Source organism: Rhinolophus sinicus, chromosome 5 (genome assembly GCF_057876585.1).
Source record: "Rhinolophus sinicus isolate RSI-liver-muscle chromosome 5, RSI-T2T, whole genome shotgun sequence".
NCBI classification, from domain to species: domain Eukaryota; kingdom Metazoa; phylum Chordata; class Mammalia; order Chiroptera; family Rhinolophidae; genus Rhinolophus; species Rhinolophus sinicus.
The window spans coordinates 29,357,103-29,373,849 of NC_142505.1; the positions used below are offsets into that span (position 1 = coordinate 29,357,103).

The 16,747-nt window shown below is 46.6% G+C and overlaps 1 protein-coding gene across 2 annotated transcripts in view; it reads left to right on the forward strand.

The window, feature by feature from the left end:
- TBC1D5 (TBC1 domain family member 5) overlaps positions 1 to 15,449 on the forward strand; it is a 490,620-nt gene extending 475,171 nt beyond the window's left edge. For both annotated transcript variants that reach the window (XM_019726007.3, XM_074312797.2), the window contains 3 exons: positions 4,904 to 4,983; positions 5,809 to 5,952; positions 12,286 to 15,449. In XM_019726007.3, the coding sequence (XP_019581566.3) occupies positions 4,904 to 4,983; positions 5,809 to 5,952; positions 12,286 to 12,588 (527 nt within the window). In that variant the 3' untranslated portion in view covers positions 12,589 to 15,449. The remainder of the gene's footprint in view (positions 1 to 4,903; positions 4,984 to 5,808; positions 5,953 to 12,285) is intronic.
- The last annotated feature ends 1,298 nt before the right edge of the window (positions 15,450 to 16,747 follow it).

A 16,747-nucleotide genomic window follows, 5' to 3' on the forward strand; every position in this document is an offset into this window, starting at 1 on the left:
CCTGCATATTGCTTCTTTAGAGTCTGGTACAGTCCTTACATGAGACTGTCAGAGAGAGGTCAGGGTAGCTAAATCTCTGTCAGAGATGAGAGAATCTCAGAGAGCAGAATCCACTTATCTGGGTATTTAAGATATTGGAAAAGGAAAAAAAAAAAAAAACATTAAGCAATAATAGTACTAGGCAATATGCTAGAAGTGGACCACTTTGATTATCTTATCTAGTCTCTCCAAAACAACCCTCTGAGATAGGTATTACCCCCCCTCATTGATGGTTTTAGTGACACACCGATCACAGGACAGTTCATCAAAATCCCAGCTGTTTGAGGCTAGCGCCAGTGCTCCCGAAAGGTCCAGTAGAAAGGGCTGAGCAGCGTGGTTTGCATCGAGGTGACTTCCTCGTTCTGACTCACCTCACTTAGGTAAATTCCACCACCACATAAGGCACAAGCATCTCAAGGCACCCTAGTCAGTGCCAAGACCCCATCCTATACCCCTTCATCCCTCTGGCCCCTCCACCATTGCCATGTACATAATTGTGGGGGGAGGGTCGGGACCCAGATGATAGGGAATGTAATCCTAGCTCCGCCCTTTCCAGCCCTGAGACCTCAACTAACAGACCTGGCATTTCTGAGTCTGGCTCCCTTTTCTGTACTAGGGTGCTGATCCTCGTCTACAATGGTTGTGGGACTAGTCAGGTAATACGGCCACGTGGGAATGAAAGCTACGAGGGGCTGTGCTCATTTACTTATTCTTCACAGTAATTCTATGAGGAAGGTTCTGTTATGACCCCCTCACGCACAGGAGGTTACATAACTTCCCCAGTCCCACCTCCACTATAGCTAGATTAGTTCTGCTTTTGTCCCCTTTCTGCTACCCCTCATAATGAATATAAGCTTATGTTACCTTCTATACCAGCCATTTAAATGAAAACACTTTTATTCTAGCATTGAAGAAAATAGGTTTTTAAGAAATTGAAAAAGTAATTTGTGTGCCATTTCCATTACCTTTAGACTTAGAGATCTATTTCAGTGGCATTGACATTTCATTAAAAACAGTGGAGTCACCATGGGATTGTTATGCTGATGAGATTTTTGTGTAATTTCCGCAGAAGTGGGTAGTTATGTGAGGTTTCCCCCTTTAGTCTTAGTATTCCAACATTTATAATATATAATGCTTAAATTGGAGATTATAAAGAATGTATTCTTCCTGCTGCACAGAAACAAAAAGTAAGAGCCTTTATATCATAATTTTTTTCTGCCTCTTGCTATAAGAAAAAATGTGCATTACGTTGCAAATTTAAATGTTTCACATTTCTGCCATTAATATTTTAAGGCATGAAAAGACATCATATTCTTTTATTTTTACATGCAGGTGCAACTTACTGAAAGCAGTAGATTTGTTACTGAGAAGTTATATATTAGTGGAATGTTTCTAAATGCCACCTTGAATCAATATATAGTGGAAAGGGTTAGGATTTATATGGACAATACTGTGTTAATAAAATGAAAATTCTTGTATTCAAAACATTTAACAGCCTTTGAAGATGCCCTTTTGTTTTAATTTGGATTTCTAACCAGAGATTTCTGAAAGTGAGACTAATCGGCCTAGTTGGTTATAGCAGAGGTCTTGAAGCTGTCATCCTCATCTGCATGTTTGCATGGAGATGACTCAAGGAGCTCCTGTCAGCATTTCAGGCAGCAAAAATGGGGAGAGAAAAGGCCCAAAAGGTGCAAACTGAGTCAATGCCCCATGAGGAGCTTTCCAGAACCTCCATCCAGGGACTCGCTTACAACTCATTGGCCAGAGCTGTGTCACATGACCAACCTTGGCTGAAAGGGAAGTTGTGCACAATGTGGCCCTGAATACAATCTGGGACGTGTTGGTAAGGAAGGGATGGAGGGGGGAGTTGGGGTAACCCACCAGCAGCTCTGCCACCTCTTTAGACGTACGAGACAGGACAACAGTGAATAGAGAGCTAGGCTTGTTGACCGTTCATGCTCTTATCAAGAGAGAGAACATGGGGAAGAAGGTGGCCTTTAGGACATGGAGCATTATTCCCACTTAGGCCTATAATGAAAGATAGTCCTGGTTCCATCTTCCCAGTACATTCATATCTTCTGCCTTCAGCACCCTTCCCCTCTTCAACCTACTCTTGCACGTATCACCACACATGTCTTGGCAGGCTCACAGCAAAAAGGGCATCCAAGAGAAGGTGGCTAGTGTTTCTTGGTTCATGGGATGTTCAGGCAACATAGCCAGTATGATTTTGTAAGATTTCAAGTGAACTCCAGTACTTTTCTAGTGGGATGGAAAATCTATACCTAAACTCAAATGTGTAGAAATCTTGCTGTGACGTTCCATTCCCACCAAAGACTTAAACTTGCCTATTAAAGACAGCTCAATCTCTTACAGCTTAACCATTGTGTCTGAACAAATATCCTGCATATTTCTGGGCCTCTGCACGCACTGGAGCCATTGACTGTCCTGTTGGCCTGTAGCCTATGACCCTAAATGCCTTGGTCCGTGTTGCTGCTGACCAGGGACCCCACCATTACATTGGGGGCAGGAGTTAAGCGATGTGGCCAAATCCTTTTGCTTTAGGATGTGCCCACAGCAGACTATCAAAGGGGCAGGCAGGAGACATCACATTTGTTTTTGTTCAGATTTCCTCTTTTTTGGGCCAACCTGATTTGCTGGGTATAGCCTCCAAGGGCCTCCCCTCCATTACTTCCTTGGAGCCAAGCAGGCCCCCATACTTCCTACAGATGTCCTAGTATTCCTGCATCCATTGGTTGAGCTTCCCCTCAGGGTCTGTGAGCTGTCCCTCTGCTGGCCCTGCTGACACAGCAGCTCAATGGGGCAGAACCCACCGCCCTGCCAAACTCCCCAGCTGCTGTGTGCTTGCTGCCCCAGGTCGCCCTCAGGCCCTCAGAGCTCTGCCTTAAAAACCATAGCAGCCATAGAAACAAAAGTAACCTTGTCCAATCCTCTAAAAGACCTACAGAACTGTTTCTTGTTAATTTTCTGCATTTGGTTGTCATTAATGTCTTGTTGAGTGGATTTTGTGTTGTTGTTGTTTTTTATTGAGAGAGAACAAATTGTTATAGGCTTTTAAGGAAACCAAAAACATTCTCTCTTTAATTACATCTATTATTCTATTCCCATTCATCTTGCTTTCTTGTTTTGGAGCAGGCCTTTCTATTAGTCAGAAACTACAGTCACGTTTTCTGAATAAATAAAAGCTAATGTTTTTCTGCTGCAGTGTGTATGTAAGAGGACTTATCAGCATGGTTGATAGACGTATTGAAGATTCTAATCAATTGTCAGGCTGGATTCGTGTTGATGGCATCAGTGTTTGCCTTGCCCCTGACTGGAAATGCTTTTTGGAAGTATTTCGAAGAGCAGTGTTTTGAAACGCGACTTGCAAGGGGGTTTTTCCATGTTTGTTCATGTATTTAGTCAGTTAGTCAGTAAATCCTTATTGTGTACCTGAAATGTACCAGGCATCATTCCAAAGGCTGGCAGCTTATATCCTATTGGGGGAGACGGACAACAAATAAGCCTGCAAATGCATACGATAATGTCAGAGGGTGACAAGTGCTTCTTATCAACATAGTGAAAGGTGACGTGGCAGAGACTAGAGGATGACTTGGGCGACTTTAGTTTGAGCAGGAAGACGTCCTTGAGGAGGCAGCGTGGGAGCCAAGAGCTGAACCAGGAGGAGGAGCTGCTGCTCTGATTTGGGGACAGGCCTGCAGGCCAAGGGACAGTGTGCTAGCTCTGCCTCTCCCACCGTAGGAGGTGAGCAAGCAAGAGGTAATGCACAGCTCTGGTGGCAGTTGGGGCCGGCATGGAATCGAGACCCGAGCAGACACTGGGACAGCTTCATGTGTGAATGCCTACAAATGAATGTGGCACGTAAGACCTTATAAATGGGTATTTTTTAAGGCCACAGAAAATGGAAAAGCAGATGTTAATGGAGGGTGAGCCTGCTTATTGAAGTGATTTTCAAATTGGTGTGCCTATCAGTATCTCTTAAAATATGTTTTAATTGCCCTCACACACACATTCTCCTGCAAAGCCCCAGGGAGGGAGCTGTCACTCCCCCAGAGCTCTCCTGGGAATCCCCGTCCAGTAAGGCCAGTCACCAGCAAGGCTGTGTGCACCCCCCAGGCAGGTGGGGGGAGAGGCTGAGGACCACTGCATGTTGAACCTGTTGGTGGGCAACCTGGTGAGATGCAGAGCCTGCTGGTCAGCGCTGCTGGGCAGGTTCCCTCTGATCAGGTCTGGACAGATGACTTCTCAGGGGGCGGCTAAGCCTCCTGGAGGACAGAGAGAAACAGCTCCTGCCTCATGTCAGCTCACTCTGTAGGCATCGCTGCCTGATATCAACCTGTAGTGAGTTCGTCCTTTTGTTTTTACCATTCTGTTGAGTTGGCAACATGCTTTACTCTTCAAATCCTTAAAGACACTGTCTTTATTAATTTCAGTCACCTGGGAGGAACTGGTCTTTAGCGAGAGAGGTGGGTTAACAGCGTAGAACTGTGAGGCAGTGTAGGAAGCCCAGGCTGAAACCCTTCCTCGTAGAAGTTGCCTGAACGCTCGAGGCGTACACCACATTGTTGGTCCACAGACTTGCCTGGTCCCTGTGGAAGTGAAGACACACTGTCATTATCAGAATGCATTGTGGAATGTCGGCGGGAAGACTGTGCGTTTCAGGCTCCGTGCTCCCCTCTGTTCTGCCCAGGACCTGCCCCATCTGCAGTTTGGGATGGCAGCCGTGGTGCGATAGCTGCTATGAAACTAAGCAGAAAAATTCCCAAGCTTATCTGAAGTTATGGTGTGGCAGCAGATAAGTTATACTGAGAGCATTAGTTATAAAATGTCGTTCTTCTATTTTTAGTAAATATTCAGGATGTGATACTACAAGAAAATTTGGAAAAAGAAGATCAAATTCTGGTTTCCCTGGCAGGATTAAAACAGGTATGTCCACTGATGTGGTTTTGTATCCCACAGGCCCCCTCTTTGAGTGCCGTTGGGGAGGGCACCCTAGGGCATGGACCTCTAGATTAGAGCCAGTGTTCCCCCAGCCCCTCACTTCCTCTCAGACAGAGCCCCTCCTGAATCTCCACCTCCTTAGGCCCTTTGTTCCTTCTGGCACTTGTGTCTGACTAGCCTGACTACACTGCTTTTCCATTTCCCTCCTCTGCCCTTCCTCTTACCAAGCCCATTCTGTTTGCTCCTCACCCAAAGCTGGTGTGGTGTGGTCCAGCGCCATGTCCCGTCATTTCCATAAATGTGGGAATGTCCTTGGAGTACAAGTCATAATCCCCACCTGCTGCTGGCCTCAGAACCTTGAGGGCCACATGTACACCGCCCTTACAGGGCTACGCGCAATGTAAATGCCAGTGAATCAGTGTGCTGCTCTCAGAAGTCTGCCTGTGTTAGGAACAGCTGGGCTGGCCTGGAGCACTTCAAGATCCCGGGGCTGTTCAGTGGGGCAGGGTGTGCAGGGAAATGATGCTTCCTGCTTCAGATAACTGCCAAGGATGTGACACCCATGTCTGACCCTGTGAGAACCTGCCGATAAGATTCTAAAACTTGCCTTGGTCATTAATAAGTCAATGACTTTGATAGAGTGGGATTTTTTGTTGTTGTTGTTTCTTTCTTACGGTAATATATTGGTATCCATACTATGAAAAAAAAGGGTCAATGACAAGTCTAGTTTAAATGTATTAGTGGTTTAGCTAGCATTTAAAAACAAACTCATTCATCTTGTTCATTTATTTTCTTCTTCTTGGAAAATAGATCAAAGACATTCTGAAAGGTTCCCTGCGTTTCAACCAGAGCCAGCTGGAAGCCGAGGAAAATGAGCAGATCACCATCTCAGATGACCACTACTGCTCCAGCGGCCAGGGCCAGGGTGACCAGCTGCCTGCGGCCACAGAGCAGGTACAGGAGCTCTGATGAACAACGTCACATTGACGTGTTCTCCAAAGTTACGAATAAGAAAACCCCTACCAAAGTGCCTCGACATGACCATATGTGAAGTTTAGCTGTAAAATACCACAGATGGCCTGAGCCAGGGGTGCTGCATGTAACTGTGCAGGTTGTACCCTCTGGTACCCTGGGGGTGCCACTCACAAGAATAATTCCACTAGTGTCTCATAGAGTTGTGCCATACATGACCTGCACACCGTTATGCAGCAGCTCTGGCCTAAACCTCCTGCCAGTCCTATCATGGGGCATTAGAAAGCCAGATCACTGCCTCAGTTATTGGCCAGTTGCCTCCAGCGGATGCCTCCGTTCCCCTTTAACACCGGAAGTGCTGTCCATGCTTTCCTCATGCTGTCTTGAGTGTATTTCACTTGGTTAGAATCTTTTGTATTAGTTCCAGGTGTACAAAACAACATAGTGATTAGACATTTACACCCCTGACAAAGTGATAACCCCCAAGTCTGCTACCCACCTGACACTGTACATAGTTATTCCAATACTGTTGACTATATTCCCTGTGCTGTACTTTGCATCTTGTCACTATATATATAAAGTATATATAGTATTTTATATATATAATATATATATTATATATATATATATATTAATTATAATTGACCTTCAGTATTATTTTATATTAGTTTCAGGTGTACAGTGTAGTGGTTAGGCTTTTATATAATCTATGAAGTGACCCCACTGATAAGTCCAGTACCCAATCTGACACCCTACACAGTCTTTACATTATTGGTTATATTCCCTATACTGTATTTCACATCCCCATGACTGTTTTGTGACTACCAGTTTGTACTTCCTAATCCCTTCACCTTCTCCCCCATCCTCTAAGCCCCCTCCCATCTAGCAACCATCAGTTTGTTCTCTGTATCTATGAGTCTATTTCTGTTTTGTTTACTCATTTATTCTATTCTTTAGATTCCACATATAAGTGAAATCATGTGGTATTTGTCTTTCTCAGCCTTACTTACTTCACTTAGCATAATATCCTCTGCGTCCATCCATGTTGTCACAAATAGTAAGATTTCATTCTTTTTTAAGGCAGAGTAATACTCCATTGTATATATATGTACCAGTTTCTTTATCCAGTTGTCTGTTGATCGGCATTTCTGTTGTTTTCCATGTCTTGGAAATCTTGGCTATTGTGAATAGCTCTGCAGGAAACATAGGGTGCACATATTTTTTAAAATTAATATTTTGGATTTCTTTGGATAAATGCCCAGAATGAAATTGCTAGGTCATAAGATAGTTCTATTTTTAGTTTTGTGAGGAACCTCCATACTGTTTCCCCACCTTTTTTGACATCATGGAGAAGGGCTCCTCATTTATGTCCATCCTCTAAGGCAGAGAGGTAAACAAATTTTTTCTGTGAAGAGCCAGATAGTGTTGTAGGATTTGTGGGCCACATATGGTCCCTGTCACATATTTGCTTTTGTATTTGGTGTTTGTTTATTTGTCTTTACAACCCTTTAAAACTGTGTACGCCATTCACAGCCTGAAAGCTACACAAAAACAGGCTGCAGGTCAGATTTGGCCCATGGACTGTAGTGTGTCGACCCCTGCTCTCAGGTGTCAACAGTGGATGGAATTTATTCTAACATAAAATCACAGAATTTGCCAGTCAGAAAAGATCTAAGAAATTCCTCATGCGCTTAGTCCTGCCTGCTTGTTCCACGAGTGAGAAAACAGGCCAGAGAGGCACACAGGCTCACCTGGCATTATGTTTTCAGAACCCCTGCCCCAATCCTGTAAGCTTCTAGCTACACCACGCTGCCTCCTTGAGTGTTATCTGACAAGACTAAAAATGTCTAACGATTTTCTTTTTAAATGGCTTACAGTGTCCTCTTGAAAAATGAACATTAGCAAAATATCATGTAAGTCACTTTGTCAAAAACTAACATCCAGATGCTTGTAAATTATTTATTTTTTATGATTTTCAAAAAGCAAAGTGATATTTTAGAAGGAGAGTTCTTTTTAGTTTTAAGAGTACTCTCCAAGAAGAGAGAGGCCTGTGTGGTTAATTTCATCCAGCTTTAAAAGGAAGTTTTCATAAAGCATTTTGAGTCTGCATTTTTAGCCACATGAATGCAACGTTAAAATTGTAAGTTTAATTTAATTAGTTCCTCCTAATTCTCCTTCCCTACACAAATGTTTAATTTTTCAATAATAATTTATTTATTCAAATACTACTGAGCCCCAACCCATTTTTAATTGACAATGTTATTTAAAAATCTAGCATGATTCTTTTAGTCAAATGTGTAAAAATACTACAGACAAAGACCTTTCAAACACACTAATGAATTTGCTCAATTTAAAACTTGTTGATTATACTTTGTTGTTGTCATTCCCGGTTTTTATGTTGGTAAGAACCCACCTGTTACCCCACTGCCCTGATGGACCCAAATGTGCAAACTCAGGATGAGCTATGAGCTAGAAGGGAGATGAATATGATGTGCCCCGTTCTGGCCCAGCTACATCCGAAAGACCTTTCGCTTCTGCGCTTGCTTCTGAAACACAGTCAGCCCTTCCTGGGCCTAGAGACCCCACTGCTGCCTTCTTTGCTTCTCTCTTCCGCTATAGGGTTAAGTGGGAAAGAAGAAAAGTGGGAGAAGGGAAAACAGAAGGGCTTCTGTTCTATACTCATTGCCTGCCATGGCGCCTTCCCCAAGAGTATTAGTAGTTTACAAAAAACCAGTACTCCTGAAAAGGGTTTTTATCAGAGGAAGGGAGCAATTGGGAAGCAGTGCTCTTCTCTCACCTTCATGGGAGGAAAGGCAAGAGAAATCCCAGATGCAAGTAAGCAAGTCACCCGGACAAGCCAAGCCCAGGGCCTTCCACTGCAGCTGCCAAGGATCTGGATAAAGGAGCCACCAGGCAGGATGCCCTGACCCACCTACTTCCTGCAGGAACCCCCGTCCCAAGCCTTGGAGCCGGCTGGCTTTTCTTTATCACTGCTTGTGGGGAAAGGGGCCGTGGTTGCTGGCTGTGCACAGGAACACCCGTGTCCAGCGTGCCGAGTAGAAGTAGGCTTTTTCCATCCTTGCTTCCAATGTGAATTAAGGGCCTGCAGTGACAGGTATAGGGTGTCCATGGCTATGCAGTGTAGCTCCTGCTTTCAGGAGCTTCCAGTAAAACGGGCCAGCGCTGGGGAGCAGTGCTAGAGGCAGGTTTTTGCAACATTTTCTGGAAGTGTGACGACCATGGGTGGGGTCCGTGGTGGGTTTTGCCACCACTCCTTCCTAACTGAGGAATGATTGTCTTTGCTTTCTTAGTCACAAAGTGTGTCTAAAGGACAATGCAGAGGACCAGGCCCGCCCGCCTTGGAGCCAATGGCTCATGGTCCTCCCATCCAACCTTGGAAAGGGCTCTTTCTCTGTGGGATGCATGTGCTCGGTTCCCTATTGGGAGGTTGGTGGAGATGTGGCTGGTAACCTTCTTCCCGTTGGATTTATAAACCTTCCCTCCAGCTCTGAAAACAGACATGTGAAATTATATTCTATAGGGTGAAAAGAGCCACATTCTGTCCCTTACACCCAGAGGCTGTCTTTGACACACTCCTTCGGGAGGTTTTGGATGAACTTCACTCAAATCCATTGCAGTGGAAGGCAGGAGTTTGTGGGACCCCTGGATGCATTAGTGCACCAGCCCCTATCCCATGCTTCACTGGTACTTGGGTCCCTATTTTTATCTGTGTGGTCTACAGCTGCACTGTCTAATTCAGTAACCACTAGCCATATGTGTCTATTTCAAATTAAATTCATTACGATTAAATAGAATTCAGAGGTAAAACTGCAGTGCTTCAGTCACACTAGCCACCTTTCATGTGCTCGGTATCTATGTGTGATATTGGATGGCACAAAGTGATGACATGTCCATCATCACAGAAAATTTCTGTTGAGCAGCACTGGTCTAGAGTTTGGCTCACCTGCTTCCACCATGATGCTAAACTCAATCTAAGAAACGAAGCAAGGTGGGCTGGTCAGTGTATATCGTGGTGGTTCCTGGCAGGGCTGACAGGTTGAAAAACTTTTTAAATGGTGTAATACATACAAAAGAGAGGATTGACCTGGAAATGTATAACGTTTCTATAAATTATGTAAATGGCTCCAGGTAGAGCCTAAGGCTGCTACAGAAATCCAGAAATAAGGCATCCTTGTGTCTAGAAAAAAGTTCTAGGTGGGAGTCCAAAAGAGTGGAGTCTTTTCATTTACTTTGTGACGTTGGCCAAGCCATTGGGCCTCTGATCTCAGCTTTCTTTCTTGATCTATAATATAAAGGTAGGGGGAGGGGTCATAAAAAGAAAACGGTTGCTGAGGCCCCGTCAGCTCTAACATGCTTTGTCTAAGCCAGTCTGTGATTTTATCTGGGAATTGGTTGCAGGGAGGTGCGGGGGGGAGAGTGGGGGGCTTACCCACAATAAATAACTTGACTTCACTTCACTACCTTTCTAGAAACATGCCAGATAATTACAGTGATGGTAGGAACCCTCTTTGCCTTTACTAGCCACAGGCTTTGTAACATACTTCTCTTCACAGTCTTGTTCATCTCCTCACTCTAAGCTAAAGGAGAATAGGATATAGTGGCATTTCTGTAGGAGAGGCACCACTCTAGAAATAGGACCCACTATACGTGCTCTTTTTACCTTCAACCTAAGATAAGCTCTGTGAAGCAGCACCCCAGCCATAGACCGTCTGTGGGGTGAGAGGTCAAGGTTTTCCCAGAATCAGGGGCAGGGCAACAGTCATATGAAAGAAGTGTCCACGCTTTGGAGGTAGGAGGTCAGAGCTGAGGGGCCCACAGCCTATGTGCATATGTGCAGGAGGACGAGCCCCCTCAGACGTCCCTTCTAGCCTCCCCAAAGATGACATGGTTCTGGCCAGCTGCACCTTACAGAGGCACATAATGGGGATGCAAAGGGGCCGTCTTTCTCTGCCAAGCTGCCTTAAAGCCATTTGTGATCACGTCCCCCTCTACCAGAGTGCCATGTACGGCATACCGCCTCAATTTTGTAAGAATTAATGTGTTTACAGAATGTAAGCAGCTTTAAAACTTGAGATGAAGAACCTCAAGGCCTGTGGGTTCAGCACTGTGATCTTAAAGGCAAATTCTGTTCCTGTCCTCCAATTCAGTGTCAGCCAGTGTTTAGCCCCTCACGTCCCATGTCACCAAGGAGAGCATGAGATTCAGATATCCCGTAGAAGTGTTGCCAACGGCCTGTCCAAGCCCTGCCCGCAGCTCAGAGGCTGCTTTGGCCATGCTAGTCCAGAGGTCAGAGGACCCAGGGGAGTCGGGGGCACTTCCCGCCAAGGGCTCTGCACATCTCCTTAGACTTCAGACTCCTGCACCAGTCCCCACACACTGGGTCAGGGAGCAGGTGTGGGCACGACGTAAGCTTACATGAGCACTGGGTAAGGTGCTTGTTCTGCCAGGCTGGATTGGAACATTCCCGGTCAAACGATGGCTTTACTTCCATCCCAGCTTCTCTGCTCATAACCCAGAACCTTTCCCGATGTTCATGGATGTCCGCTTCTTTAGTTAAAAAACAAAATGCTACTTGTAGTTGCTTTGAAAGAAAGGAAAATAATTATAGGGTAATGCAATTCCATCTCTATACTTTTTGCCATATACTTTGCAATTACTGCTCCTGGTTTTCATGTTTGTAGAACCTACCAGTTACCACACTGTCCCAGGGGAAGCCCAGGTGCACCTCAGGATGAGCTAGCTATGAGATCCAGGTGAGACGCAATACACTGAGCCCTCCTCTGAAGCTATCTCCTGAGCAAGGAGTAAAATCGCTCCAGATCTAGTAGCCGACCCTGTGTGGTTCTCATCTGCTAACGTCATCTCACCACGCGGTGACTACACACGAGGACAGAGGCACTGTCCTTACCCCCTTTCACAGATGAGCCCCAGGAGGATGAGTGATATGCAGGGCAGGGTGCCAGCGAAGCTGGTAGGGATTCTGCCTGCAGCCCGCTGGCTCCTGCGCTGGCCACTCCCAACAACTCATCAGATAGGAGGTTTGCTTTGTGTCGTGTCCCCCCCCCCCCCCCCCCCGTAGCTGGTAGCTGACATGCAGCCTGACAGGGGCTGCCCTGCACCCTGGGAAGTGCCTGGGCTCCAGGGAAGCAGGATTGAGCGTTGTGTCTTCCAAGGAAGAGCAGAAGGTGAGGTGGCCCAGTCTCCATGGAGCGCTCCCCAGCTCACAGGGCCTCCCTCGCTCTCTCGTTTCACTGGTGTCTTCTCACCCCCTGTACTTCTGACTGTGCTTCACAGGCCTCTTCAGAAACACCAGGCCGCACAGATGGAGGGAGCTCAGATGACTTCATCCTGGTTTCCAAAGAAGATGAGGGGGGCAGCGCCAGGGGGTCTTTCTCGGGCCAGGCCCAGCCTCTTCGCACCCTCAGAAGCACATCTGGGAAAAGCGAGGCCCTGGCCCGCTCCCTGCTGGTGTTCTCCGACCCTCTGATGGGCCCAGTCTCGGCTTCCTCCAGCAACCCCAGCTCCAGCCCCGACGAGGACAGCAGCAGCAACAGCAAGGACTCCGGCTTCACCATCGTGAGCCCCCTGGACATCTGACCACAGGGCCCAGGCCACCTCCTCAGCAGCCCCAAGGCCCAGCTCCCCCAGTGGGGACCCCTCTTTCCCAGCATGCATGTGACATTGGAGCAGCCCATTGGAACCCTTTAGAGAGAAGCAAATAGGGCCACAGAGCACACAGACTGCTGTTCCCCAGATGCAGACCGGGCTGACCCCTGCCCACCTCGCTCTGAGGCAGAGCTGGGTAGTGCCCGGTATCACACTCACTGTCGGAGACCAAACCAGTCAAAATGACTTTTCCTGTCCTCTGCTCCCTAACTGAGAAGTTGTGGCAACTCCGTCAGTTAGATCTGGAAGAAGGAAGAAGAGTTGGTTTCAAATCTTCCCTCCCTCAGAGCGTCCGGCATAGGAAAATTGATATCAAGAAAACTTTTTCTCCGGAATTTTGTATCTGAACCAGTTCCATTCCTCCCTTGGGAATCCATATGGCAACGCCAAATGCAACAAAATGGACTAGAAATAGTGGATTTCAGGGCTGGACAAAACCCATTACTGACCTCTCAGATAGTTAAAATGATTTTTAGAAACAGGGTCTAAACTTAGGAATCATATTTAGGTGTGAGTGTTACAAATTTCTTCTTTCTAAAAAACATTTCCACATCTCAGGCCAGATTGATGCTGGCCATTACTGTCCCTTCTTAATCAACTGTTTCTCACTTTTTAGAATCTGTTACACCAGAAAATAAGGTCACTTTAAGCCAATCTTTGCTGCACTGATTTCAAAGGTTGTAAGAATGTTACCTCCTTGAATTGGAAAATGACCCTGACTTTATGGGGTCAAATCGGTTTTCTGATAAAGTTTCTGAAGTTTGGGGGCTGTGTTCACCTGTCAACTTAGGACTAAAGGGAAAAACCCAAGCTCACTAGTTTCCAGAGGCAGGGTCTCCCATTGGCCTTAAGGCAGCAGGAATAGGGAATTAGACCTGGAGTCCCTTCTGGGGGAGCAGGGCTTCCTAGAGAACATTCCAGATGCCAGGAGGACGCAGGATTTCTGCACAGCACTTCCCTTTCTGGGAGCCAGGCGTCGCAGCTGCGGGCCTGGGCTCAGCGGTGCACTGCACCCCGGGCAGGAGTGCCAGGCAGGGCTGGCCCAACCTGCCAGAGCTGTCCCGGGCTTCGGCACAGAATGACAGTCCCCTTGTCAGCTGGCAGTTCAGGGACCTGTGATAGACAGAAGCTGTTTCTCTCCTTAAGGAAGAGCCCTGAAAGGAGACCTGTCCTCTCCTTTCCCTGAGCAGGAACTCTGACAGGGTAGAACCATGCCCATTTCACCTCCATCAGGGAGGAGCAGCCCTCGCCCTGGAGTGAATGGTTTTTTGGGCTCCTCTGAGGAGGGCAAGGCCCCTGGGCAGCAGGAGCTTTCATGGCAGCAGGCAGATAGCCACGGAGAGAAGGCTAGGACAGACATGGCTAACATCCCAGCCACTGCTAGACATGTTTCTGTATAGACAAATGTGATAATGACAAGGTTTCCCACTCACTCTCCAAGAAAAGTGATGACTCCAGAGTCAACTCCTCTTAGGTTCTAACTAGCTCTACAGTTTATCCTTAAACTCCAGCAGAGAAATCGCCTGCCACATCAGTGCATAAGGTGAATGGTAACTGGGGTTTGCTCAGATGGCAGGGCGGCCTTCCACGCTTGCTCAAAGATGCGCTGGTTAGCTCTGGCTCCTGACTCTTAGGGGCCCGCTCAGCACCCTTTCAGGTGACTCACTGAGTAGGTTGTGCCAAGTCTATGTCCCCTTGGTGATACGTCCTAAGGCCATACAGTGAGTGGCCTTGCAGCTGCTCAGGGGCTGTCATGAGTTTCTCTCAAAATACCTAGCCTGGGACGGTGTCGGAGTCTTCAGCTCTGAGGTAAGACCTGTGGAGCTGTCCTCACTGGGGCTCCAGGACCGACAAGAGGGCCCTGGAGCTGGCTGTGCCCTGGCATCTCGGACACAGTAGTCTGCTCACGTTCAGCATCTTTTGCCCTAAGCTAGAGTCACAATAGCAGTGTGACTGGCAACACAGTAGCCGCCAGACATCCCCCACCCCAACAGGTTCTCGGCTAGTTCCCCGAAACCTCCCAGCCCTGCCAGCACGCAGGGTGGGTCCTCACTTCTGTGCTTCTGTGCTGGTGCCACATGAGAACCAATGGGGTCACTCAGAGTGTTGCTTCTGTGGCCCCCAACAAGCTACTCTCTCCTCAGAGAACAGAAACACATCAGGGGGAGTGGGCGCAGACAACGTCACTCAAATTCCCATAGGTTCATGGGATACGAGAATCCAATTATTGTCTTACATTTTTTTAAGTGACTTGTTTTTATTCTTCATAACTGAGCATTGTTTGCATATCATTAGTTACAGTACTATTGAAGAATTTATGTTCCTTTTTATTATTTTATCAGATACTTAATGTTTCATTGCACATTTTTGAAATCCTGAATATATGAAACCTTTTTTTCTTTAACAGATGTGGTAATCATTGGAACCCTCTCGTGTTTTGATTCTTAGCAGTTAAATATATTTTATATACATTAAGTTTAGATTAATTCTCGTCATCTACTTTTTTATACATGTACCCTGTATTCAGGATTCCTCTCTGTTCAGTTTAGAAATTTGAATTATATCTGTGCATTACATATGAGAATTACAGATTAGAGAAAGAAAATCAGTATGACTTTGCCTTACCTTGTGTGTATGCCAAGGGGTTGTATAACACTTGAAACATTTAATTATACTGGATTATTCTTCCAAAGATGACCTCCTGCTAACGTTCACTGCTAACTGCAATCTGGTAAGAAATCATATCGCTGCAGAATGAATGTGACTCACAATAAACCAAGACCTCCCTGTGATTCGCCTCCTCTGTGTGACTGAGTTGAATCTTGTGCATCCGCCCTGGGGGCTTGATTGTTCACCATTAACAAGAATGACTCTTCTTTGTCAGAGATGATGCTCAAATGTAAAATTCTGTGACAGTCCTGTGGTCTCCTGCTGATAACTTGCCACAGAGTTGACCAAAATTTATTATTTTTGTTTCTTTAAGAAGCTGCCCCTCAGAGCTCATTACATAACAAGTGTGTATGGATTTCTGTCCAGTGCTGAACGGCTGTCCTGTGGCGCGCAGCCGTCCCATCCCTCCTCCCCCACAGAGGCCCACCTGGCCCCTGGCCCCCACGCGTCCAGAGCAGGGACACTGGGAAAGCCATGGTGTGGCGAGAGGCGGTCAGGATGATTTGAGGGCGGCTACTGGCAAGCCAGGATAACTTCTTGCAGGCCAAAACCACTTCCTCAGTATTACTTTCAAAAGCTCTCTTTATGGTATTAAAAAGAAATAGAAAGTTCCTATAAACAGGCTTGAGACTATGTTCATGTAAAAGTTGTCATAATATTTTTTCTCACAATGGTACAATTTATTTGATTTATGGAATACTCAGTCGTGCCATTTATATCCTATCACTTTTTTCTCATGCATCTTTACGCTACAACTCATATTGATTTAAGAAATGACATCCTTTTGGCAAAGTAATCCCATTCAATACGATTATTTTAAATAAAAGAATAATGTGAAACAGAATGTAAGTTGAGTTGTTCCAGGCGGGGGTTGGGGACACAAGGTGTTGGCCAGGCCTGACCCATAGGGTCTTGCACGGCGGGGCGGGGGTGCATGATGAGCTGTACCCCCCGCCCGGCTTCACCCACCCCACTGTACGGGGGAGTTGGGGCCCAGGCCTGACCCAGGGCCCACACCTTACTCTGCCGTTCCCTTTCTCTCTGACTTGGGCACATTGCTTAACCGCTGGGGTCTCAGTTTCCTTATCTGCAAACGGGGGCTCATAGTAGTCACCTGCTTCATAGAGTGGGGTGAGAACTTAAAGCCCTTAGACTACAGCCTGACAGTGAAATGCAGAACAGTTTCAAAGATGATGCTTAATTCTGCAAGAGCCCCTGGAGGCCGTGTAATCCCACCCTTTCCATTGAGATCCAGGACCAGAGGCTTCCCGGAGGCCTGGCTGTCTGCTCCTCAGGCTGCATCAACCCCAGGGGCCCACCCTGAAGCAACCCTGCTTGGCCCGCTGGTCCAAGAGGCCATGTGGGGGACAACCCCAACAGCTTGGCACCTGCTCCCCACTCTCCCCTCAGCACCGAGTTT